At 41.6% G+C, this 25,942-nt stretch overlaps 1 protein-coding gene and 1 long non-coding RNA gene across 3 annotated transcripts in view; one reads left to right on the top strand and one right to left on the bottom strand.

The window, feature by feature from the left end:
- Positions 1-9,018: 9,018 nt before the first annotated feature.
- On the bottom strand, positions 9,019-25,037 carry LOC138749258 (uncharacterized). The gene is made up of 3 exons (XR_011348511.1): positions 24,817-25,037; positions 21,528-22,600; positions 9,019-10,763 (listed from the first exon to the last, which is right to left on the bottom strand). It is a non-coding gene; the product is annotated as an uncharacterized lncRNA (long non-coding RNA).
- The window catches only part of LOC138749255 (syntaxin-1A-like), a 323,823-nt gene continuing 309,682 nt past the window's right edge, over positions 11,802-25,942 (top strand). Inside the window, exon 1 of one of the 2 annotated variants that reach the window (XM_069910420.1) lies at positions 11,802-11,902. In XM_069910420.1, the coding sequence (XP_069766521.1) occupies positions 11,882-11,902 (21 nt within the window). In that variant the 5' untranslated portion in view covers positions 11,802-11,881. Of the gene's footprint in view, positions 11,903-21,382; positions 21,672-25,942 lie in introns of those variants that run through there. The other variant, XM_069910418.1, reaches the window with a different exon arrangement.

The following is a 25,942-nucleotide window of genomic DNA, read 5'->3' as shown; positions in this document are numbered from 1 at the left end:
CAAAGTGAAGGGAGGAAAGTTTAGGGGAGACATCAGGGGTAATTTTTTTTAAAAGAAAGAATGTTATGGGTGCCTGGAATGCTTTGCCAAGGATGGTGATGGAGGCTGAAACATTAGGGGCATTTAAGAGATTCTTAGATAGGCACATATACAAAAGATAAATAAAAGATTACAAAGTAGGGTTTCGTTATTTTTTTTGGTATGAATATATAGGTTGTCACAGCATCGAGGACCGAAGGGCCTGGAGTGTTCTATGTTATCCAATGTAGATTTGAACTCCAATTTCATCCTTTACAATTCAGTGCTCACAATATCCAGTTTCTCAAGGCAGTATTCCAGAGATGATCCTTTCTCCATAGATGATATTTAGCTGTTGTACTTCAGATTCCAGGATCTGCATCTTTATTTGTTTTCCAAATCTACTTCTCCCTCTTTCTGTTACCATCACTGACTCAATGTACTATACCAGTGGTTCTCAACCTTTTTCTTTCCACTTACATAAATACTTTAAGTAATCCCTATGCCATCAGTGTTCTGTGATTGGTAAGGGATTGCTTAAGGTGGTATGGGAGTGGGAAGGGAAGGATGAGAATCACTGGTCTAGACCCAACTGTTATTGAAATATTTTGCTTGAAAAAAACTGTCATTGGCCCATTTCCTTTGGAGTTAATGAAACCGGGCACATAACGAGTCAATTAGGTACAATTAAAACAGTGGTTTTCAACTTTTTTCTTCCCCCCCCCCCACCCCCACATACCTCCTTAAGCAATTCCTTACGAATCACAGAGCACCTATGGAATGGGGAATACTGAAAGTGATGTGAGTGGAAAAAAGGTTGAGAACCACTGTACTATATGAATATTCTTACCAACTTTTATTTATTCTCCATGAATCCACTGTCTTTGAATCCATCATAGTCCAACACTTTGTTTTACATCTGCAGAATTAACCTATATTTTTGAAGAGTTGAGATGTTTTCCTTCTATCTGCTGTTTTTTTTTCCTTTTCCTTTCAGTATCTTTTCTTATTTTGCCACAGCCTTTCATCACAATGAATAATAAGGCCAAATGCAATGTCTTCAATTCTCAAAGATGTTCAGAAACTAGGCAAAAAATTCAACATTCTTGACACTTTGACAGCTGGCAAATCTTGGATATCTTGCCTGAGCTAGTCATCAAAAGTTTTCATCCACTTTGTGGGGAGGCATTACCTTCTGCATCACCCTGTTACTGCAAAGAGCTTTACCCAGACCTCAGAAAGGTATATTTTCAGTCAGAACATATGTGGGTGGTGTACACTTCCATCCCAACAGAAGCCAGTGGATCTCCTGGGAAGTTTAAAAACTACATAAAAGTCCGGGCTCATTGTGGTCAAAAAAAAGGCAAAGAAATTTGTTTGTAAATCATAAAAACTATGAAAACTAACCCAGTAGATTGCTTTGACCCAAAAATAGCTACTTTTGTTAGAGGAGAATCTGCCATCATTAGAAATATGTTGAAAATTTAAAAACTGCAGATGCTGGAAATCAGACATAAAAACAGAAAATATTGGGAGACACTCAGTCAGGCAGCAGAATATGACAGGATCCTTTTTTTTTAACCAGACCTTTCTTTGACCAGAAACATTAACTCTGCTTCTCTTTGCTTGACCTGCTGAGTGTTTCTAGTATTTCAGTTTTTATATTTTCGAGCTGATGTTTGATGGATTGAAGAATTCAGCAAGCTAATGTCGGGACTATAACCTGCAACACAACAAAAGCAAAGCATGCTGTTTCGACATGCTGGAACATGTGAGTCATTCATCTCATGCCCATTGTTGCCAGATGGAAGAGTGCAGGTGCTCGAGAGTATTTTTAACCCATTTTAAATAGTTTGTTTATTTCAAGGACTCCTTCCTACTGACCTCATCAAAAACACTGAAATATTAATGGTTTTTAGAGACCAGTATTTGAAATGTTTTCTCTATCCTTTGTTGCAGCCAAGGCACAAATTACATTAAACTCTTTTCTTCAGTGAAGATTCTGGACAGAAATGATAGGTGACCAGGGCAGAATTGCACTGCAATCACAGGAACTCTATCAGGAGCCGATGTGGCCCTCTTCTCGTTCCGCTGCTGTTACAAATGGCAGTTTCCATCCTGCTGTGATGATGAGTTTGTTGTCATATGCATAAATACAATGTACATTTGCACCAACATTCTTACTGGCTTCAATTATCTGTACCTCTTCTATGGCTAGACTAGATTTCAACATTTCTGTCAGAACCCAGGAATCCCTTTCTCTTTAACCTCTCACATGTCAGCAGTCCCTGAGAATTTAGCCATCCTTTGGCTCATTTAAGGTGCACCTCCTCTTTTTCTAAAATTTCACCATCCTTCTCCCTGAAAGCTAAGATCAGATTTATTGTCAGAGTACATACACGACATCACATACAACCCTGAGATTATTTTACCTGCAGGGGAGGCAGAATTACTACTTAACAGTAGCGCAAAAAAAAACTGGCCTCAACATACACATGTAAACAAATAAATAAAGAAATGTAAACAACTGACTGGGCAACACAGAGAGAAAAAAAATCAATAAAGTGCACAAGTCAGAGTCCTTAAATGAGTCCCTAATTGAGTTTGTTGTTGAGAGGTCTGGTGATGGAGGGGGAACAGCTGTTCCTGAACCCAGTGGTGTGAGTCTTGTGGCCTTTTTCCTGAATGGAAGCAGCAAGAATAGAGCATGTGCTAGGCATTGTGGATCCTTGATTGCTGCTGTTCTCAGATGACAGTGTTCCCTAAAGATGTTCTCGAAAGTGGGATGTCCTGGCACTACCTTTTGCATGACTTTACTCTCACAGGTATTGGTATCCGCATACCAGACCATGATGCAGCCAGTCAGCACACGTTCCACGACGCATCAGTAGAGGTTTACCAATGTTTTGAATGTCATACCAAACGTCTGCAAACTCTTGAAGAAGTAGAGGCATTTCTGTCATGCTTTCTTCATGATAAGTTGATATGTTGGGTCCAGGAAAGATCTTCCAAGATAATGCCTTCCATGAATTTAAAATTGCTCACCCTCTCCACCTCTGATTACCCCAGTGATCAGTGGATTGTGCATTTCTAGTTTTCCCTTCCTAAAGACTACAAGCAGCTTCCTAATCTTGCTATTGTGTGCTACTCTTTGTCCTCAAAATTATTTTGTATTAGTTCCACCACAAACACTTTTTCTACTTCTCAGGAGCTCTTCTGTTTTCAGTTCTCTGGGTCTGCTGCTATTTTTTTTTCTTTATTCAACCTTCAGATTAGTGCTCTAGACAAGAGATTGGTAGCCAAATACCAGGTTCAGTCAGTAACATATGTGGCCCAGTCCAGTCTCAAGCTGGCACAATGAGGACCCATCTTAGGGACTCCATAGCTAGATCTGAAGCCCTAGCCATAGCAGTGGTGGCCTGGGGCCAGGTCTCCAACTGGGACAATAGTGGCCAGACCTATGGCTCCAGCCAGGGCAGTGATTGCCTCATTCTCCAAATCTACTCATGGGCATGGTCTCAAAACGTTAGCTCATTTCTCTCTCCACAGTACTCTACAGTAATTTTTTAACTTAAATTGTGTAAATCTGCTCATCAAATAAATTGTTCCATTTATGAAAAAAACAAACCTCAGACTGACCAGACCACGATCAGTCAAAGGGATTATGGTTTCAAATCCATTTCCAAAAGTCTAGGCTGGCACTTCAGTGGTTCACTGAGAGACTGTGGGTTGTAGGAGCTGCCATTTTTGGATGAGATGCCTCTTAATCATTCAGGTAGACATAAAATTTCTCATGGAATGATTTCACAAGAGATCTGATGTCCTGAAAATATTTATTCTTTAATCAGCATGACTAAAAAGGATTATTTAGTCATTATCATATTGCCTGTTGTGCAGTAACTGACTTTCCTGGATTACTTCACTGACTTCAAAGATTAAGAATGATTCTATTTCAATACGATTTTCCCCAATTTTATCATTTTGAATGGAAAATCTAATGGAAATTTTAGTTTATTGTCTAAATCCAGATTCAAATTCAATCAGGTTAAATCTGCACAGCATAATCCAATGGAAATATCAAAATTCATGACTAACTTTTACCAACTTCAAAATTTTAATCTTAATAATATTAGAATCCTGGAGTAAAAAAATACAGAACATGTTGATGTCTGCTTAAGCAGTAAAATGTGTAAAACTATAAAATTAAATCTTGTTCTGTGAAGTGTAAGAACCCTAAGGTCAATCAATCATTTTTGCTTTGAAAAATATCATCTTTTCTCCAAAGTATTACCATTATCGGTCAATTATTTAGTAATGGTTTATCTAATGTTTAAAAACTATCATAAATTTGAACTAAGACCTTCAGGTTCCAGAATCTGTGTCACTCTTATTTTTGTAAAAATATCAGAACTTCACTGACATTGGTTCATATGGTCATCTGCAACTAAAGTGAGACTCAGAACTAAGAAGGAAGATGAGGGAAAGGAGAATTCTTTGAGAGCCTTACACTCTGAATGTGTGTCAGTAGCCCCTTTCATGCTGTGAAAAAGCCCGACTGTAAAGGCAGAGATTCTCCACCCTTACGTCGGGAGACTTACCTCTATGAATGCGCCATGGCCAGCTCCAAGGCATCAACTGCAATCCACCTCAGGGAAGGATAATCGGCAGAGTGCAGCGCTCCACTGCCTCACATGAATGTATAGTCACTGCAAATGGCTGGTTAGGGGTGGGCTGATGACGTCGCGATGATGCCTATAGCCAGCAATCCATCTCCCCTCTCTCTCCCACTCAATCATCCCTCTCCCTCCATGACCCCCACAAGGCAGGGGCAGCTGGTGGGAACCTTCAAGTCAGGGGCCATCAGGTTGCAGATTGTGACAGCCCCGCCAGCTGCTCCGGCACCTCGCAAAGCAGTTTCAGCCTTTGGATCCGCTCATCAGTGGCTCAAAACGCGGCAGCGCAATGGCCATCTTCCCTACCCATAATTCCCCAAGGAGCTGGAATTGTTCTGGGAAATGCAGAATGGTTCCAGCTGCATGGGTAGGAAAGACAACCATTGCTCCGCCATATATTTATGATGGGTGGTGCTATGGCACCAATCGCCCCACCTCCATTGGCTCCGGAGGGTGCTATGAGGCGCCACTCAACATGAATATGCGACACAGAAGCAGCCTTTTAGGGCTGTTCCATGAAAGGTAAGTTTATGTTTTCCCTCTGCGCTTATAGCCAGCCTCCAGGTGGAGGCCTGACATGAAAGGGCCTAGTTACACTCTCTAGTTTGCTTGGTATAAATACAGCCACCACCCTAAATGGACAGCACATACCCAACAGGCAGAGAAATAAATTTTTGGGAATCCTGTACCACGAGGAAACTGGTGATTCACAGTTGGAATTGGCAAACAGCTTGTGTAGGTGGAATAATTGGACTAATAGGAGTTGGCATTCCTGTCACATAGTTGGCAGCTGCCACAGCAAGGCTAACACTCCCAGAGGATTGCAGGTCTGTGATCAGTATGGCAGGGATTAGGCACTTCAGGTTCTCCTTCAGATACCAGATCCTATTAATAATCTCTTCTCTGTGTGATACTTATTCCTGGCAGCTCCTATCAAGGTGACAGAGGACATTTACCTTCCTTATTCTATCAATAATGTATTCCTGCTCATGCAATCAACTCCCAAGTCAAAAAATCTTACCTCTCCTGAGTGTCTCATTGATAAAAATAAACTAACTACACAGCCATTTGGGCACTGCAGTAACCTCCATTCAATGTGATGCACAGAACAATCCCTCAGTGTATTCTGCAGGATTTTTGTTCCTACTCATTGACGTCATTGACGATTTATGTTTATTCAGAAAAAAATTAAAATGCAAATTAGAGTGTACTCAACATGAAGATTCGAGCAAGCAAGCTGATCATTTGAGCCAGCACTAAAAACAAATTTGATCCAAACCCTTCTAAGAATTGCATTCACTCGGTGTGAAGGGGAATTCTTGAGGCACATTAAACATTTAAATTTAAATTTGCAGTTTCTTCTATTGCAGGAGTGTTGTTATTTCATCAGAAAATTCCTGTTAACTCTTTAATTCTGCAACATTGCGGTCTTTTCACTGCATATTTTTATCCTATCTCTAAATCACTAAATTATAAATCACTATATTTTCAGGATTCATGCTGACCACAAACCTTCTTTAAAAATTCCACCTTTGAATTTGCCAGTCTCAAAAATGCCAATTTTGTTCATTTTTTTTAAAAACATGCCTCATTCTCAATCTCCCTCATTCTCCACAATAAGCCTCAAGGAAAACCATGGGTTGTTGCACTTTCATGTCCTTCTCAACAAAGTTTGTGGAGAAATAAACAGTGCTAATATTTCAAGTGAATGACCTTTGCTTGCAATAATAGCTCCATTTCCTTCTCTTGCATATTGCCTGAACAGCTGGATACTTCCAGGATTTTCAATTTTTATTTAAGAGTTCCAGTATCTGTAGTTTTCCACTATTAGATTATTTTAAAATGGTTCAAATAATCAAATGTCATGGTAGGATTTATAATTGTACTTTGGCCCATTGGTAATTATGGAGTAAGGGGAGCAGATGGTACAAATATTCAGACAAAAATCAGGAAAGAATAGTTAATTGATGCCTTTCAGTAAATGTTAATCTCTTAGCCTAGAATAAATCGTGAGAAACTGCATTTGATGGAATGATCACTGACCATGATCATTCGTTATCCATGGAGAAATTAGCAAAGATTTCAACCAGATTTAAGGTGGTGCACTGAGTGCGACATGTTGCGTGACACTTGAATGTCAGCCAAGTGTGTGTAAAATATGTGATAGAATGTGGTAGTTAGCATAGAAAACTCCTAATTAAAAAAGTTAATGTACACCCCATTAACCTACACCCCTGGTACATTTTGAATGGTCGGAGAAAACCCACACAGACACACGGAGAACATACAAACTCCTTACAGACAGCATGGGACTTGAACCCCAGACCAGTCCCAAACATTGATGTTGTAAAGGTGTTGAGCTAACTGCTATGCCAGATGTACCACCCTATTCTGTAAACTGCTGGAGGAATTTTTGTAGCATCCATGGAAGTTAATAAATAGTTGTAAGTTTCAGCCCAAAACGTTGACTAACTTGTTTTTTCACATATCCAATTCTAACAAAGGGTCTTCATAAATGAAGCATTTACTGTTTTCCCATTCCACAGACACTGCCTTACTTGATGAATATTTTCTGCAATTTCTGTCCTTTTCCCAATTGGAACAAGTTCAAATTTATTGTCAGAGTGCACACATACATAACATCACATACAACCCTGAGCACACGTAAATACATTTTTTTGTAATGGATTATAAGACCCAACTGCACTGGGTGGGTCACGTCTCCAGAATGGAGGACCATTGCCTTCCCAAGATCGTGTTCTATGGCGAGCTCTCCACTGGCCACCGTGACAGAGGTGCACCAAAGAAGAGGTACAAGGACTGCTTAAAGAAATCTCTTGGTGCCTGCCACATTGACCACCGCCAGTGGGCTGATATCGCCTCCAACCGTGCATCTTGGCACCTCACAGTTCAGCAGGCAGCAACCTCCTTTGAAGAAGACCGCAGAGCCCACCTCACTGACAAAAGACAAAGGAGGGAAAACCCAACACCCAACCCCAACCAACCAATTTTCCCTTGCAACCGCTGCAACCGTGCCTGCCTGTCCCGCATCGGACTTGTCAGTCACCAACGAGCCTGCAGCAGACGTGGACATACCCCTCCATGAATCTTCGTCCGCGAAGCCAAGCCAAAGAAGAATATCATAATATTGTATTTAGATATGTTTTTGAAGGAGACAGATTGTAGGGGTAGTGTAGGTCACAAACAAACACAAACACTTCACAAAACAGATTTCATTTAAAATTCCAGAGCTCTGCTCAAGCCAGACAGTCCAGGCTCCGAGTGCATTTGCAAAAGCTTTGAAGAATGCCTATAGAGACTTCACAAGTAGATGTTAATTGGACATGCTGTGGAGTGATGGATTATTTGTTTTGAAAGCAACAGATGAACAGACTCAGAAGATTTGGTCCAGTACCGCAATTTATCTGAATGCAGTTTGCTGTTCAGAGAAGGTCATATGGTTTTGCAAGGAGAGAGAGAGAGGGAACTGGTTTCTGTAGCATGGCAAATTGGCAGCTTGTTTAAAACCCTTGTGGTCCATACAAGAGGAAATGGCTGGCTAGAGCCTGAAACAAAAAGGAACTCTGTGGTGACAGCAGAAGAAAAGGTTATCATTTGGAAAACCCTGATGGGGCAAGTTTCTTCGGCAAGACACTGAAGTAACTGATGAAAATAAATCAGTTTATGTGTGTCCAACAACCAACGAATCTCTCTCTGAAAGCTGACAAGAAACTTCCTGAGCGGTAACCATTTAACTGTTTTCACCAGAGCCTGGCGAAAATTCATAAATGTTAAATTCTGTGCACAGTATAAGAATTGCCTGATACCAATAAATTTGGAGGAGTGAGAAGTGAGATTGGACTGTGAATGAAATAACTTTTCTGAACTTATACTCTTTACATACACGTGTGCTTAGAATTAGAAGGGGGTTAAGTTAGGTTAAGTTAAAGTTTGATCCTGTTTATATGTTTAAAGAACATTTAAAAACTAATTTTGTTTAAGTAACCATTTGTATTGGTGAATTTCTATTGCTGCTGGGCTTTGGGGTCATCTGGGCCCGTAACATTTTTCACAGCCAATCAACATAATTCCCGCTCACCAGTCTGCAGCTGATCTAAACTCCAATCCTCCACATGAAATAGAACCATTCATACAAACCTTATCACAAAATAAAATAAGTTGGTCAACAAATTATGTGGCAGATACAGACGTAAGCACCCAATGTTTAATAGAATACATTAAAACAGTTAAATGCTCTGCCAAAAGAATCAATGTCATTTAATTTCTAAAAGACAATTTAATTATCTCCTTATTTAAAGCAGCATAGCAGCTGAAATTATAGGCATTCTACCAGCTCCTAAGATCTCAAGTAAATCATGAAAATCTGTAGACACCACGGATGAATTAAAAACACAAAATGCTGGAGAAACTCAACTGATCAAACAGTGTCCTTTATGTAACAACAGTAAAAATATATATAACAGACATTTCGGGCCTGAGCCCTTCATCAAAGTATGGTGAAATCTCACCTACATTTAGAGAGGGTGCAGTAAGAAACATAAGCTTCAAGAAGCAATGCAAAACAGTAGTGGTAAAATTTGGGGATTAATTCATCTCTGAGTCACAATAATTTCAACATAATTTGGATGGAAGTATTACATAATAATAATTTTCATCTATTGGTACATCCTGGTCTAAACTGACAAAAGAAGAAATAAGCAACACAGGAGATGAACAGACCTGACTGGGGGACAAACAGAACCAACCAGGGGATGAACAGCAGAACACAAACATAGAGGACCAAGAAATCAGCAGTAAAATCAAATCACACTGAAGCACACAATACAGACTCAAACCAGTGGTCAGTCTCTGTGAATCTCACACCAGTGGGACAATTACCATGAGCCTCACACTAGCAGTTCATCACCATGAAACTTAAACTAGCAGTCAATCACTTTAAAACACACTGGTCACTCACCATCTCACAGGCCTTGAGTAGAAGAAGATTTAAATACATGAATAAAGATATACTCTTGTAGTAAGACAGGGTCTGATAAGACGAATCTGCAATTTTATTCACCTCTGCTCTCTAAATCAGATGTTACCATCTCAAAGTAAAGGGTCAACCACACAAACAGTGAAGAGAAGAGATTTTATCACAGTGGTCAATCTCTAATTCTTTAAACAACACAGCTGTTACTCAAAACAGACAGTGGGGGGGGGGGGGTTCTGGTTATTAAGGAAATCAAAAGATATAAATACACGAAAGTGTGTGTTAGGCCCACTCCTTAGACAATGAGTTAGGGAGGGAGAGGCCCAATCCTCTAGACAATGTGTAGGGAGGGGAAGGCCCACTCCCCCTATTCATAATCAATGTGTTTGGGCCCTAGACCAGCCATTCTCAAAACTTTTTCAGCTATGCCCCCATCCCCCACCTACCTTGGATTCTACTCAAAGTTCATGGCCCCCGTTCCCTGGCTTCTTCCTTGCTTCTCTCCTACCAATTAATTAAGAAGCATAAAAAATATTCATGTGTGAGGTGAAAAGAAAACAAGGCTTTTACTTAAATGCGCTGTGACTCCCAGTGGGATGGAATAGGGCTCCCATTGAGAATGGCTACCCTGGACAATGACTTTGGAATGGAAGTTCCCCACTCTCCGTAGGTAATGAGTTGGGGATGAGAGAGATATATTCCCCATAGATAACAAGTTGGGGATAGGAGAGACACACTCCTCTTAGATGAGTTGGGGATGAGTGCCCCAGTCCCCAAGTATAGAGAGTTGGGAATAGACCAGGCTTTCTGTTCTCTATGACTGTCAATCAGTCACTGACTGCAACTCCCATTTATATTAAATGTCTTTACAACAGTAATGTTCCTGGCTTTATCAGAGAGACTCAATGGCCTACATGTACTCCTATCTGGGCAAGGCAGCAGTAAGACCAATAGCACTGTGGATGGCTCTCAGCCTCAGAACGGGAGGGTGAAGTTAGATTCAATAAAAATCATAGGAGACTCCAGACGGCGTTTATTCGTCTAACATTGACAGTTGCTCGTAAATGTATTGCTATGTCCTGGAAAGATAAAACGGAGTTAAATGTAACTTGATGGCATAATGAGTTGAAGTCGTCTATTTACATGGAGAAAATAACATATAATTTACATAATAATTAAGATTTTTTTTGTTAAGATGTGGACACCGTACATGAAGAATATGAATTGAGTAATTTTGTAAATTACTGAATGATTTGGTTTATTTGTAATGCTTCCCTTTAGGGATCTGTTGTAGGAGAGGGGAGGGGGTGGGTTTGTTTTACTGTTTTATTATTAGACTACTTATTCTGTAAAAGTCTGTTTACTCTTATTGAAAAAATACCAAATAAAGTTTTTTAAAAAGTTATAGGAGACTCAATAGTTAGGGGAACCAATACGAGATTCTGCGGCCAGAAGAGATGCCAGAATAATGTATTGCCTTCCAAGTGCTCAAATCCAGGATGGCGCTGAGTAGTTGCAGAGTATTCTTAAAAAGGAGGCTGAGCAGCCAGAAGTTGTGGTGCATTTTGGTACCAATAACATGGGCAAGCATGGGGGAGATGTCCTGCAAAACAAGGGTGAGTTAGGAAAGAGGCTGAAGAGACAGATACACTTCCCTATCTCTGGATTACTCCCAGTGCCACAAGCTAGGGAAGATAGTGCAGACAAATGCGTGGCTGAGGAGATGGTGCAGGGGACAGGGTTTCAAGTTCTTGGATCATTAGAACCTTTTCTGGGGAAGGAGTGACCTGTACAAGTGAGACAGGTTGCACCTGAACTCAAGGAGAACTACTATCCTGCAGGGTGGTTTGGTAATGCTGTTGAGGGAAGGTTTAAACAAGATTCGCAGTGGGGTGTAAACCAAAGTGAAGAGGCAGAAAATACACGGCTGGCGCACAAGTAGGAACAGCTGGTAGGGAGTTTGTGTGAAAGGACAGGCAGATAGGACATAATTGCAGCCATGGGGATGAGTTGCAATGCAACAGGGACACAGAGTCAAAAAAGTAACAAATACATGGCTAAAGGTTTTATATTTAAATGAACGCAGCATAAGAAATAAAGTGGATGACCTTATAGAATAGCTACAGTTTGGCAAGTATAATGTTGTGGCCATCATGGTCATGACTAAAGCTGGGAGCTGAATGTCTACAGATGCACTATGTATCAAAAGGATGGGAAGGTAAGCAGAGGAGGTGGCATTGTTCTCTTGGTAAGGAATAACATTAAATAATTAGAAAGTGACATAGGATCAGAACATATAGGATCATTGTGGGTTAAGAATCGGCAAGAGTTAAGAATTAAAGAAGGGAAAGAGAAGGGAAGAAAGGAAGTAAGGGGGAAAAAAAGAGGGTGAGCTTTGTTATATGTGTAAAAAAAAGTCTTTTCTGGGGGGTTTGGGTGGGAGAGAATAACCATCACTGCGAAGTAAGTTGATGCGTGCGAGCGGTTTTGCAATCCAAATGGATATGGGAGTTGTTGAAGTATTTTATGTTTTAAATGTGTTGTCATACATTGAGTTTAAAAAGGGAAAACTGAGAGATGAAAAGGGGGAAAAGGGATGGTGGTGGTGAGGAAGCGGAAATGAGGTGTAAACAGGGTATGAGATGGCAATGTTGAATTATATGACTGTAAATATTAATGGAATACATAACCAAATTAAACGGAAGAGGCTAGTAAATGTACTGAAAAAAGAAAAAAATAGACATAGCATTTGTGCGGCAGCATCATATAATTCATAAGCTAGAGGTGTAGTTGTATTAATTAATAAAAATGTACCAATCAAAATAGAGGAGGAAATAATAGATCCAGCAGGGAGGTATGTAATGATAAAATGTTAGATATATTCAGAATTTTTGAATTTGGTCAATATATATACACCTAATGAAGAGGATCAAAAGTTTATGCGATTTTTTTTTTAAGATTGTAGATATGCAAGGGAATATATTGATAGGAGGGGATTTTAAACTTAATTTGAATCCAATGTTGGATAAAACTGGGTAAAAGACTAGCAAAAAGAATAAAGTGACCAAATTTATGGTTAAATCAATGCAGCAAATGAAATTTATGGATATATGGAGGAGGCAGCACCCAAGGGAGAAGGAATACTCATATTATTTGAGTAGGCATAAAACATAAAACATAAAAACATATGTTTTTGTTGTCAGCCCATATTCAAGGGAGAGTTAGGAAAACTGAATATAAAGCTAGATTGTTATCTGATCACTCACCCCTGTTATTAGAAATAGAACTGGAGGACATCCCACCAAGAACATATAGATGGAGGTTAAACTCCATGCTACTTAAAAGGCAGAAATTTAGAGAGTTTATTGAATGTCAAATTAAAACGTACTTTGAAATAAATACGGAATCTGTGAAAGACAAATTTATATCATGGGATGCAATGAAAGCTTTCATTAGAGGGCAGATAATAAGTTATGTAACTAAGATGAAAAAGGACTACAATTGGGAAATAGAACAGTTGGAAAGGGAGATAGTAAGTACAGAAAAAGAACTAGCAACGAGGGATGATATAACAAAAAGAAGAGAATTGGAGGACAAAAAATATACAAAACATTACAAACATACAAGGTGGAGAAGAACATAATGAAAATATAGCAAAAGTATTATGAACTGGGAGAAAAAAAACACATAAAATATTAGCCTGGCAACTTAAAACAGTGGCTGTTGCTTTAGATGAGGAAAAAGCCTTTGACAGGGTAGAATGGAATTATTTATTCAAAGTATTACAGAGGTTCAATCTACCAGAAAAATATATTAATTGGATTAAAGCATAATATAATGGACCATTGGCAAAGGTAACAGTAAATGGATATGTATCGAACCAATTTAAATTAAGTAGGTCAACCGTTTGCTTTAGCAATAGAACCATTGGCAGAACTGATAAGAACAGAAAATAAAATAAAAGGGATAAAAATAAAGGAGGAGGAGTATAAAATCAGTTTATTTGCAGATGTCATCATAGTATACTTAACAGAACCAGAAATATCAATAAAAGAACTACATAAGAAATTGAAGGAATATGGAGAAATATCAGGGTACAAGATCAACGCAAATAAAAGTGAAGTGATGCCAATGTGTAATGCGGATTATACAGAATTTTAAAAAGAATCACCGTTTAAATGGCAAACACAAGCAATCCGATACCGAGGTATTAGGTTAGATAATAATTTAAGCCACTTGTACAAATTAAATTATCAGCCACTAATATAGAAATTGCAGGAAGACTTAGAACATTGGAAATAATTACTGCTAATGTTGATAGGGAGGGTAAATTGCATTAAAATGAATGTCTTCCCAAGGATACAATACTTATTTCAATCATTACCAATTCCCTTAACAGAGAAATTCTTTAATGAACTAAAGAAAATAATAAGGAAATTTTTATGGAAAGGGGGGAAACCGAGGATAACGTTAGATAAATTAACAGAGAGGTACAACCAAAGTGATTTGTAGTTACCAAACTTTAAAAATTATTATAGAGCAGCACAATTAAGGTATTTATCAGATTTTTATCAGACAAGGGAAAAACCAGATTGGACTAAGATAGAGCTAGATAAAATAGGGGAGAAGGTACCGGAACATATACTTTATAAGTGGGATGAAAAGCTGGCACGATATAAAAGCTCACCAGTATTGCATCATTTACTCAATATATGGAAGAAGATTCACTTAGAAAGGAAAAAAACAAATTACCAACTACCAAAATTGTTATTGACGCAAAATCAGCTAATCCCTTTTACAATTATAAGAGGAACATGAGGGGAAATTTCTTTACGCAAAGGGTGGTAGGGATGTGGAATGAGCTTCCAGAAGACGAGGTCGAGGCGGGATCATTGGTTACATTTAAGGATAGACTGGATAGTTACATGGAGAGGAGAGGACTGGAGGGGTATGGACCGGGTGCTGGTCAGTGGGACTAGGAGGGTGGGGATTTGTTACGGCATGGACTAGTAGGGCCAAATTGGCGTGTTCTGTGCTGTAAGTGGTTATATGGTTATATATGGTTAATAGATAACCTTTCCTTTAGAGAATGGGAGAGAAAAGGAATTAAAAGAATAAAAAATTGTTTTTTGGGAAATAATTTATTAACATTTGAACAAATGAAGTACAAATGGTACAATGTTTGCATACCATCAACTGAAAACCTACTTAGAGGATAAATTGGGAAACAGACTGAGATTACCAGAAGGAAGCAGCTTTGAATATGTGATTACAGACACAACAATAATTAAAAGATTTATAACGAACATGTACATCAAGCTGCAAGAGAAGGAAAATTATGAAATAAGCTATAAACCCAAACAAGAGTGGGAAAAGGATTTAAACATAAAGATAAAAAATGAAACATGGGAAATGTTATGTTCTCGAACTATGAAGAATATAATAAACACAAGATTACGCATGATACAGCATAATTGGTTACACAGGTTATATATCACACCCCAAAAGTTAAAAAAAATGGGATACAACATTATCAAATAGATGTTTTCGCTGTAAGAAGGAAACGGGAACAACAGTGCATGCAATTTGGGCATGTGAGAAAGTGGAAAAGTTTTGGAAAGATCTAAATCAGGTATTAAATAAAATCACAAAAACCAACATACTAAAAAATCCATTGATCTTTCTTCCAAGTAATATAAGAAGAATTAGGCCTCAAACTGGATGAAGTGCAAAAAAGATTTATTATGATAGCCTTAGCTGTAGCAAAAAAATGTATAATGTCAACTTGGAAATCAGAAGAGAGCCTGAGAGTACAGCAATGGTACATGGAAATGAATAAATGTATTCCATTGGAAAAAATAACATATAATTTAAAAAATAAAGTCACATTATTTGAACAAATTTGGGAACCGTACATGGAACATAACAGAGATGGCTTGCCTTGGACCTCCACCCCCTAAAATGATAAGAGAACAAAATTACTTGAACCAGTGTGTAACAGTAGATGACACATTTTTCTTGTTTATTTTTCAATGTGTGATGACATTGTTTAATGGTTTTATTGTATTGTATATGTTGAATGTTTATTGGTTTTGGAGGGGGTGGGAAGGTAGGGGGGAAAAAAGGGGAGAAAATGCCACTGTGTATATTTAAGAGGGAAATGAGGGAAATGTTTGTATGTATTTTGGTTGATATGGTTCACACTGTAAAAAATTTTTAAATTATAAGAAACGGCAAGAGTAAAAGGACATTTGGCAATTATATAGAACTCCAAACAGTGGTCATGATGGGAAACACAAATTAAAAAACAGCAAATAGAAAAGACATGTCAGAAGGGCAATGTTATGGTAGTCATGGGGAAATTTTAACATGCAGATAGCATTGAAAACCAGTTGGGTCTGGATCTCAAGAGAGCCTATGAGATGGCTTTTTAGAGCAGCTTGTTAATGAATCCACTGGGGGATCAGCTGTACTGAATTGGGTGTTGTTTAATCCACCTGAGGTGATTAGAGAGCTTAGGGTAAAGGAGCTGGTATTAGGGTGCAGTGATTACAATATGATTAAGTTCAATTTGAGATTTAACAAGGAGAAACTAAAGTCAGATGTGTCTGTATTTCAGTGGAGTAAAAAGAATTACAGTGGCAAAGGAACTGGCCAAAGTAGATTGAAAGAGGGAACAAACAGGGAGGATGGCAGAGCAGCAATGGATGGAGTTTCTGCAGGAAATGAGGAGTAGATTAAATACATACCATAAAAAATGAGGAAATCTTCAAATGGAAAATTGTCACAACTGTGACAAGGAAAGTCAAAACAGTGTAAAAGCAAAAGACAGGGCATACAAGGAAGCAATGTGAAGATAAAGGTTAGGGAAATTTTTAAAAACTTGCTAAAGGTAACTAAAATTCATAAGAAGGGAAAAGATAAAGTATGAAAGTAGGCTAGCAAATAATATCAAAGAGGATACATAAATGATATCAAGTATATAAAGAGTAAAAGAGAGCTGAGTGGTGATCTAGTACCAGTAGATTGATATATAGGACTTGGTGTTACAATCCCTGGCATTTCAGTATTGGTTAGAATGATCTTCTCTCTCAGAGAGTGAGTACAGTCACTTGCCTCAATTACATTAATGGAGGATGATCACTACGGAATATTAATTGGTATCAGACACGTCTTCAGTTGTATTCCCTGGTATCATTGGGTGTTTTGGCCTTTTAAACACATCCTCTGCCAAGGCAGGCCCACCACAAGCTGATCAGACCTGGGTGTGTGTCCAATATCCATTTCTCCTAGTGGTCATTTGGAGCCCAGAAAGGATCCCTCCTTTTCAGCCAGAGCCAGTGATTGCTCGTTTCAGCCAAGTCAGAAAGGGATTTAATTGCCTTTCTAAGGGCCTGCCCTGAGATTCCTACTTCCCTCAGAAGCTTGGTCATGGATTTGGTAATAAATCCTTTACAACCGACTTCAACAGGGTGCACCCTAACTTTCCAGCCTCACTCTTCTGCTTCTATGGCAAGATTAGTATAGCATAGTGTCTTCCATTCTTGCACCTCATCCATAGTACCCTCCCAAGAATCATCAGCTCAATAATGAAGGCAATCTGCTGAGAGCTGGACCAGAACTTGTTATGGAGATGCTTTGTACAGGCTTTTGTTGATGTTAATGTGATCATGTGATCATTGAATGTTCTTATTGGAGGAAGACCTACCTCACCCTTCAGGCATTCCCCTCCTATCACCTAATGTGATGCACGGATGATGAGCTCCATTGCCATTGTGAAAGCAAGGGGAGAGATGGTACCACCTGCCATTTTGCCTGTTTCCAGGTGCTGCCAAACAGAGGTGTATTCCTGTGTTGTAATGGAGAACTGGAGATCCTGAAAATAAGCTTGGATGAGATGCGTGATGGCCTCTGGAACCTTAAAGAGGTTAAAGGCTGTCCAGAGCATCTCATGAGAACTGATCCAAAGGCATTGGCTAGATCTAAAAATACTATGTGCAAGTCTTCGTTTTCCCTCCTGACTGTTTGTATCTGACATCTGATGATGCTGAGGCACTGGCTGAGGTCTACAAGCAATTTCCAGTTTCTGGTTGTGTTAAGTTGACCTATATTTTGGAGTGAGGAGAGTGCCCTGATACCTATTCCCTTCCAAATGAAAGGTATTAGGCAAGGGAGGGTGTCTAGGTTCTGGGTGTTTGATGGCAGGGCATTTGAAGTTCGGGTTCAACTGCTAGACATCTCAGCACTTGATTGTGTCACCAGGTATATCGGCCTTGGGCAAGACTGCCATTGCACCCAACCAAAACGTGCTTGAAGGTAGCAGAAACTGTGCAGAGTGGATATGCTGGGTCCTCTCCAAACCACAAATTCAGATTTGTGGAAGAGAGCAGGACATCATAAGTCGCTCTGATGATAAACCTTGTTCTATTTGACTCTTTATTCCACAGGTCCTTCCAGGTTACTCTCCTTCTTTCAATGCCTTCCCATCTTCTCCATTCCCCTTCTTTTAGTTAGGATATGGCTTTGGCACACCTGGTTCCTTCTTCTTGTCGGCATACTTACTCCACTGCCAGTTCCCAACATTCAGATGGACTTGCTTTCTGCCAGGTGGGTTTTTTTCTTGTTTCTAAGCCAAAGCCCCCTTCCACCTATGTCCCAATGTCGGAGTGCTGATTTTGCATTCTGTACTGCTGCAGTTGGAGGATAAGGCTAGGGCAGCACCTCGATTCTCTGAGAGTCAATTCCTGCCTCACTTTGGTACATTTGTAATCCTCCATGAAGATAGATAATGGCAATGACAGGTTTTCATCTTCATAAAGCCCCACTCTACTAAGCCTAAGCCACTCCCTTGTTTATAAGCTAATCAGTCTATTTTCTCAACACTTGATAGATATGCTTCATATATTGTTAATGCCCACATGAGTTGTGGTAGCAGGCTGAACTGGAGACACCACACCTTTAGCTTCCCTGGGAGAGCAGTGTTGTTAAGTTGCTTAAGGCCACTGAGTATAACCTCAGTTGGTCAACCTGTTCAGTGTCCTTTAGGTTTGCATTATACCAACGTCTGAGGTTTTTGATTGGTTTCTCCAGGTTGAATGGTATTGGTTCTTCATTGATGCAAAACCTTTGTCTGTAAGCCTGCCCTTGATGACAGAAATACTGAGAGATTTGCTTTGATATTGTTATGAAGCTTGTTATGGAGATGCTTTGTACAGGCTTTTGTTGATGTTAATGTGATCATGTGATCATTGAATGTTCTTATTGGAGGAAGACCTACCTCACCCTTCAGGCATTCCCCTCCTATCACCTAATGTGATGCACGGATGATGAGCTCCATTGCCATTGTGAAAGCAAGGGGAGAGATGGTACCACCTGCCATTTTGCCTGTTTCCAGGTGCTGCCAAACAGAGGTGTATTCCTGTGTTGTAATGGAGAACTGGAGATCCTGAAAATAAGCTTGGATGAGATGCGTGATGGCCTCTGGAACCTTAAAGAGGTTAAAGGCTGTCCAGAGCATCTCATGAGAACTGATCCAAAGGCATTGGCTAGATCTAAAAATACTATGTGCAAGTCTTCGTTTTCCCTCCTGACTGTTTGTATCTGACATCTGATGATGCTAGTGTGTTCTAAGCATACAGAGAATCCCCGTATTTCTTTCTGCCTTCTGCACTAATATTGCAACAAATTTATTGTTCACCAGGTATGTTGAGTCATTGAGCCACGACACTGAAGAAAATCTTTCCTTCCACATTCAAAAGACTGATCTGTCAGAATTGACTGATGGCTGAAGAGTTATTTTCTTCAGGAATCAATATCCCTCCTGCTCTCTGCCATGCCTTAGGCATGATTCCTTTCTTCTATGCCACTCTCATCTGGTTCCAAAGGAACTTCAGGACACCAGGGGTGTTCTTTTGACCCTGTATGAAATTCCATTGGACCCTGGGACTGATGCTGTTCTCACCCACTTCATCGTGCTCCTCATGTACAAGAGGCCTCTTGTCCAGCTGATGTTCTGTTTGGTGAATTGGTGGCATATCAGGGCGGTTGTCAAATGGATCATTCCTCAGGCTATCTGCATGAGTTTTCCTCAATTATTCCTCAAGTTCCCTCCTTGGCAGTCTGAGTGTCCCACTCTTTTCTGCAATGAAAATTGCTTTGATGAACTTGTAAGGATCTTTGTAGAAGTTAGTTCTTGCCCGATCTTTCTTTCTATACTGCTTTCTTAGGCACTTGCTCTTTGCAGAAAAGAACTCCTCAGCTATCAGTCAATTCCGATAGATCAGTCTTTTGAATGTGGAAGGAAAGATTTTCTTCAGTGTCGTGGCTCAATGACTCCACGTACCTGGTGAACAATAAATTCATTGCTACATCAGTGCAGAAGGCAGAAAGAAATATGGGGATTCTCTGTATGTTTAGAACACATTAGCTTCCTGTAACTGATTGATTCCTCCCTTTTCCTTTTCTGATGCCTTCCTCTTTTGTTTCTTCAGTTGCCATCTTTCTCTTACAAATGTTTCTATTTCCTGTTGCCTTTGTGATTTGAGCTGACTTAGTTCCTTCAGTTTCCTCTTTCTCTTTTCCCTCACTTCAAATTTATCCACTCCATAACTCCCATCATTTCCAGTTTCTTTTCCATCGATCCCTTAATCCCCTTTAGTAAGTGAACAAGATCTGTGTCGATGGATTTCCATTCTTGCCTCTTGCAGGACTTGGGCCACAATATTTCTAGTTTGCACTCGTTGATCTTCCTTTCTGTTGCTAGTTTTGGTTGGTTGGATTCAGGACACCTAGTTGTTGCTGTATCTGCAAATGTTTCAGTTTCGCTTGTGGTTGGGATATTGATTCCCTGTGGGCTGTGGGGTTCTCCTGCCACTGGACTTCAATTGACTGATTTGACCTACTTCTTAGAAAGAAATGGTTCATGTGATGTCCCTCATTAAGCTCTCTCAAGAAAATGAAGCTGGAAAAATAATAATGGGAGACAAGGAGATGACAGAGGTACAAAACGAGTATTTTGCATCAGTCTTCATTGTGGAAGACATTAGCAGTATGCTGGATGTTGTAGGGTTTCAAGGAATGGAAGTGACTGAAATTACTATTTCAAGGGAGAAGGTGCTCAGAAAGCTGAATGGTCTAAGGGTGGATAAGTCTCCTGGACCAGATGGATCGCACCTTCTGGTTCTGAAAGAAGTAGTGGTAGAGATTGTGAAGCCATTGGTAATGATCTTTCAGGTATCTGAGGTTGATAAATCTGTGGAATTTATTGCCACAAGTGGAGACATTATTGGTCTATTTAAAGCAGAGATTGATAAGTTCTTGATGAGCCAGGACATCAAAGGTTCATGGGGAGAAGGCTAGGCAGTGGACTATGTAGGAGAAAAGATCAGCTCATGATTGAATGGCAGAGTAGACTCGATGGGCTGAATAGCCTATTTCTACTCCTATGGTCTAATGGTTTTAGATCTTATCGTCTAAGCCACATAAGGGGATTCAGCCCTGATGAGCAACATTTTGATTTGAGACATTTTTACGAGAACATTAACAAGCAGGAAGATGCAGGAAAAGCCTTGATAAGGTTATCAATGATAAAGCACTGAAAAAATGCCAAAACTTGACAAGCACGGAAATCTTGGGTCGGAAGGATACGAGGGATGGGGACATCGATGCGAAAGATAGATACAAGTAGAAAGATATTTAACTCCTCCCCCCCACCTAGTCAGGCTGAGAGCTCATGCCATTCTTCTTACTGTACCTGCAACTTCAAACAATATTCCAAAACCTCAGAAATGTTCAGTGACAACAGATGTACCACATCAACGGCAGAAGAAACAGGAACATCTTACCTTGCTGCTTGTACCAGCAAGCAATTGGGAGGGAGGCTGAAGCTGACATCTTCCCGAGGACATGGATACAGGAAGCAATTGATAAATAGATGTGTGACAGATCCTGAAACCACCATGTGGGTTCCTGCTTACAGAAGATACCTGGTAACAGTTTATATTTATATTGATCTTGAAAAATTTTTAAAAATGATAAAATTTCTTGAGTAGCACAAAGCTGAACAAAAGTGTAGCAAGAGCAAGGTCTTGTTATTGCAGTTTCTTGGCAGTTGCTATGAGTTCGTTTGCTGTTGTGTGTGTCTCTTGGAAAAGGTTGCCAGGAAACACAAGGTTTTTTATGATTACACGTTCATTCAGAAACGTATCCCTTGCTAATGGAAGATGTCCATGCTGCATTACCTCTCTCAGGTGTTCTCCAGGAGTAATTCCTTCAGGTGAGTTGCTATTTTGTGCAGTTTTTCTGGAGAGTCACCGGTGATTGCCTCCAGGTTTGTCGAAGTTCACAGGGAAATGCCTGTTTGACAGTAGTTCATCTGGGATCTCACCAGCGACTGTGTGATCAATGGTGTGTGGCTCTTATGGGTGCAGGGAGCAGTCAGTAGAGTTTCCCTCACACCTGGTACCCATCACTAAATTTTCTAGACTATCTCCCAAAAATAATTAGAGTGATAAAGGTTTCTCCGCCTATATCTCTCAATTGTTTGCTTCCTCTATTCTGTACATTTCAGTCTGAGAAGAGTTTCCAAAGCGATGCAATCTGGCTTTCCTCACAATCTCCAGGTTTCATTCACACTAATGCCATGTTTCCTGTCTCCCTTCAGCAGCCAACTTATTCTACTTCCTATTATCCGAGGGCAGATACCACCCCAGTAATTTTGTATTGGATGTTCCTTCTGTGGGGACTCCTCCACTCTCCAATATTTTTGATCATCTGAGTTCTGCTTGTAAGTTAGTTTACACCCAGCATCGACTGTGTCGGCCAGCACGTCACCGGAATTCAGAAGTGATGCCCTGATGATTTTTCCCTGTCTTCTCCTAAGTGGTGTGTTGTCCCCCAAAATCTTGATTCTAGTTTCCTTGAATGAAAGATCAAACATATTACAAATCTGTTTGTTTATTTTCCTTCTGTGGATTTAGCATTGACTTCATACAAGGTTGGGACGCAGCAAGTGTGCTCAACGATGAAAGTGACTTTCCTCAGTGGGCACACAGGGTCATCAAGGCTGTGATGTGAGAACAGAGCAAGTTAGACATCCAGCATCTAATGGATAACATTGAGGTGGAAGCAAAGGCTCCAAATCTCCCATCAGATCTGCAGGTTCCTCCAGGAGGCAATACCTAAACGTGCAGGAGAAACTCAGCAGGAAAGATCCACTGGCTTTGGAGGTGGTGCAGAGGAGGTTCACCAGGTTAATTCCAGAGATGAGGGGGTTAGCCTATGAGGAGAGATTAGGTCGACGATACTCACTGGAATTTTAAAGAATGAGAGGGGATCTGATAGAAACATAAAATTATGAAAGGCATAGATAAGATAGAGGTAGAGAAGTTATTTTCATTGGTGGTTCAGAACTAGGGGACATAGCCTCAAGATTCAGGGTAGTAGATTAAGGACGGGGATGAGGAGGAACTGCTATTCCGAGAGGGTGGTGAATGTGTAATTCACTGCCTGTTGAAGTAGTGAAGGCGACTTCAGTAAATGTATTAAAGACAGGGCTGAATTAAGGGATACAGGGAAAAGGCAGGTAGGTGGAGATGAGCCTATCATTAGATAAAAAGTAAAGATTATTGTCATGTAATATTACATTTAGAATATAACATACATGAGATTCTTAAACTTCTGTCTATCGTAAGGCAGAGTCACCACTTTGTCCAGCACCCCTCACAGAAACCCACGGCACATGGTGTTCTTAGGCGGACTCCACTCCAAGGACTGGCCAGTCTTGTGCTTGCTTAGCTTCTGAGATTAGACAATCCCAGGCATATTCAGGCTATTAGGTGCAGGGGCATGGAATGGCAGAGCAGGGTTGATGGTCCTGGTGGCCTACTCCTGCTACTATTTTCTTATGTTCTCATGAATCATCCATAGGAAGTAAAGAGTAACCAACAGTTTTCAGGCCTGGGCCCTTTGTTAAGTAGAAGCAAAAACAGGCAGGCGAAGGTGGACAGAGGGCCCAGACTCTTTGCCTCCTATGGAGGCTGCATGACCTGCTGAGTTTCTCCAGCACATTTGTATACTGCACTGGACCCCAGCATCTGCAGACTTGCCTGTGTACCTCCAGGAGGCAGCGCGGCCTCAACACCAGGGGGCGTCATGGAGCTTTGTCCTGGACCCCACCCCCCCCCTCCAACATCTGCAGCCCTGCCTGTGCACCTCCAGGAAGCAGCGCGGCCTCAACACCAGGGGGCGTAATGGAGCTTTGTCCTGGACCCCACCCCACCCCCCCACCTCCAACATCTGCAGCCCTGCCTGTGCACCTCCAGGAAGCAGCACGGCCTCAACACCAGGGGGCGTCATGGAGCTTTGTCCTGGACCCCCCCTCCAACATCTGCAGCCCTGCCTGTGCACTTCCAGGAGGCAGCGCAGCCTCAACACCAGGGGGCGTCATGGAGCTTTGTCCTGGACCCCCCCTCCAACATCTGCAGCCCTGCCTGTGCACTTCCAGGAGGCAGCGCAGCCTCAACACCAGGGGGCGTCATGGAGCTTTGTCCTGGACCCCCCCTCCAACATCTGCAGCCCTGCCTGTGCACTTCCAGGAGGCAGCGCAGCCTCAACACCAGGGGGCGTCATGGAGCTTTGTCCTGGACCCCCCCCCCCCCCCCCAACATTTGCAGCCCTGCCTGTGCACCTCCAGGAGGCTGCACGGCCTCAACACCAGGGGGCGTCACGGAGCTTGGGCCCGCCCTCTCGTGAAGCTCCGCCCCTGATTGGCCAGAGGGGCCGCGCGCCGTCTGCTGGCGGCCTGCTGCCATGACAACTTCAGAGCCGCGGCGCCCGAAGGATAGGGGATTGGGCGAGGGCGACTTCCTGCTTCAGCAGGCTTTCAGTCGGGGAAATGCAAGGCCAGGCTTGCGACCTTTGGCCCCGGGCCCTCGTGCTCCCGAATGAAGGCCGCCGTGCAACCGCAGATCCCGTCCAAATTCACTGGCTACCGTTAAGCTCAGCCCGAGGCCGGCTCCGGGCCTTAATTCCGTTAACAGATAGATGCTCGGTATCTCTCCCAACCAATAGCTCCCGTGGCAACAGCCATGAATTAACAACCTCCGGCGACTTGGCGAAGCCACAGACACTCACCTGGAGCGGGCGGCTCCGACATGCGACCGTTACCCGAGCAACGGAGGCTGGGAGCGGTGCTGCACCGCCGCCTGGTGGTTGAATGAGGGAATCGCCGGACTGCCAACCATTGAGTCGGTCATGGGGCAACACCGCCACCTGCTGCACGCTATTGGGACTGGAAGATAGCGTCGAGGCCCGATGAAGGTTGGGTGACGGCTGGACTGTGCAGGATGACTGCTTGTAGGGTGGATTCTGGAGGGTCACGTGACTTATCCTCCTGAGAGCCGATGGACATGTGGGGGTCACGTGACCTCTCCGCTGGCAGCCGGTGCGCGTGGGGTCATGTGACCTCCATCTGCCACCTGGAGGGTCATGTGACCTCTCCCTCTGGCACCTGGTGGGCATGTGGGGGTCACGTGGCCTCTCCATGTGGCACCTGGTGGGCACATGGAGGGTCACGTGGCCTCTCCGTTTGACACATGGTGGGCACGTGGAGGGTCACGTAGCCTCTCAGTGTGGCATCTGGTGGGCATCTAGATTGGGGAGGGTCATGTGGCCTCTCCTTCTGGAACCTTGTCGAAAATCGCATCACCTGCCAATCAAGGTTGGTCTGTGCCCACCCAGAAGTGCACACCTGACTGTTAGCCTCTTTAAGCACCTAATGGTGACCTGGGCCTGACCCTCCAACTTACTGCACTATGAATTCCACCAAGTGCAATAGCTCTTCCTTTTTTGCTGTTCAGTCCTGAGGCGAACCCTCCTTCACTCCAGGCCGCAAACTGTGGACAATGCTGGAGGAGTCGTTGGTAAGGTGTGCACTACACAGAGATCAGGGATGTGAGATAGCATTGGAGCCGTGTCCACATTACACATTAGAGTGTATTGTAATCCTTGGTTGTTATACAGGTAAGTCTGTGCATAGTTGCTAGTATTGGTAATGTTAAGTCCGATGTGATTGATTATACTGTGTTTTGTGATTGAGAGTATTAGTGTGTGCTATCCCTGATGAAATCCCCTTGCATGTGTTTTAATAAAAATCCTTCCTGCATTCAGCCTGTGTCCAGATTTGTTGCTCTTTGAACCCACACTACACTGCTGGATAACATGGAGTGACTGCTGGACCTTTGACGCTTCAGCTTCCCTG

Source organism: Narcine bancroftii, chromosome 14 (genome assembly GCF_036971445.1).
Source record: "Narcine bancroftii isolate sNarBan1 chromosome 14, sNarBan1.hap1, whole genome shotgun sequence".
Taxonomy (NCBI): domain Eukaryota; kingdom Metazoa; phylum Chordata; class Chondrichthyes; order Torpediniformes; family Narcinidae; genus Narcine; species Narcine bancroftii.
Note: the sequence above shows the minus strand (reverse complement) of the source record. Positions and strands in the feature narration are given on the sequence as shown.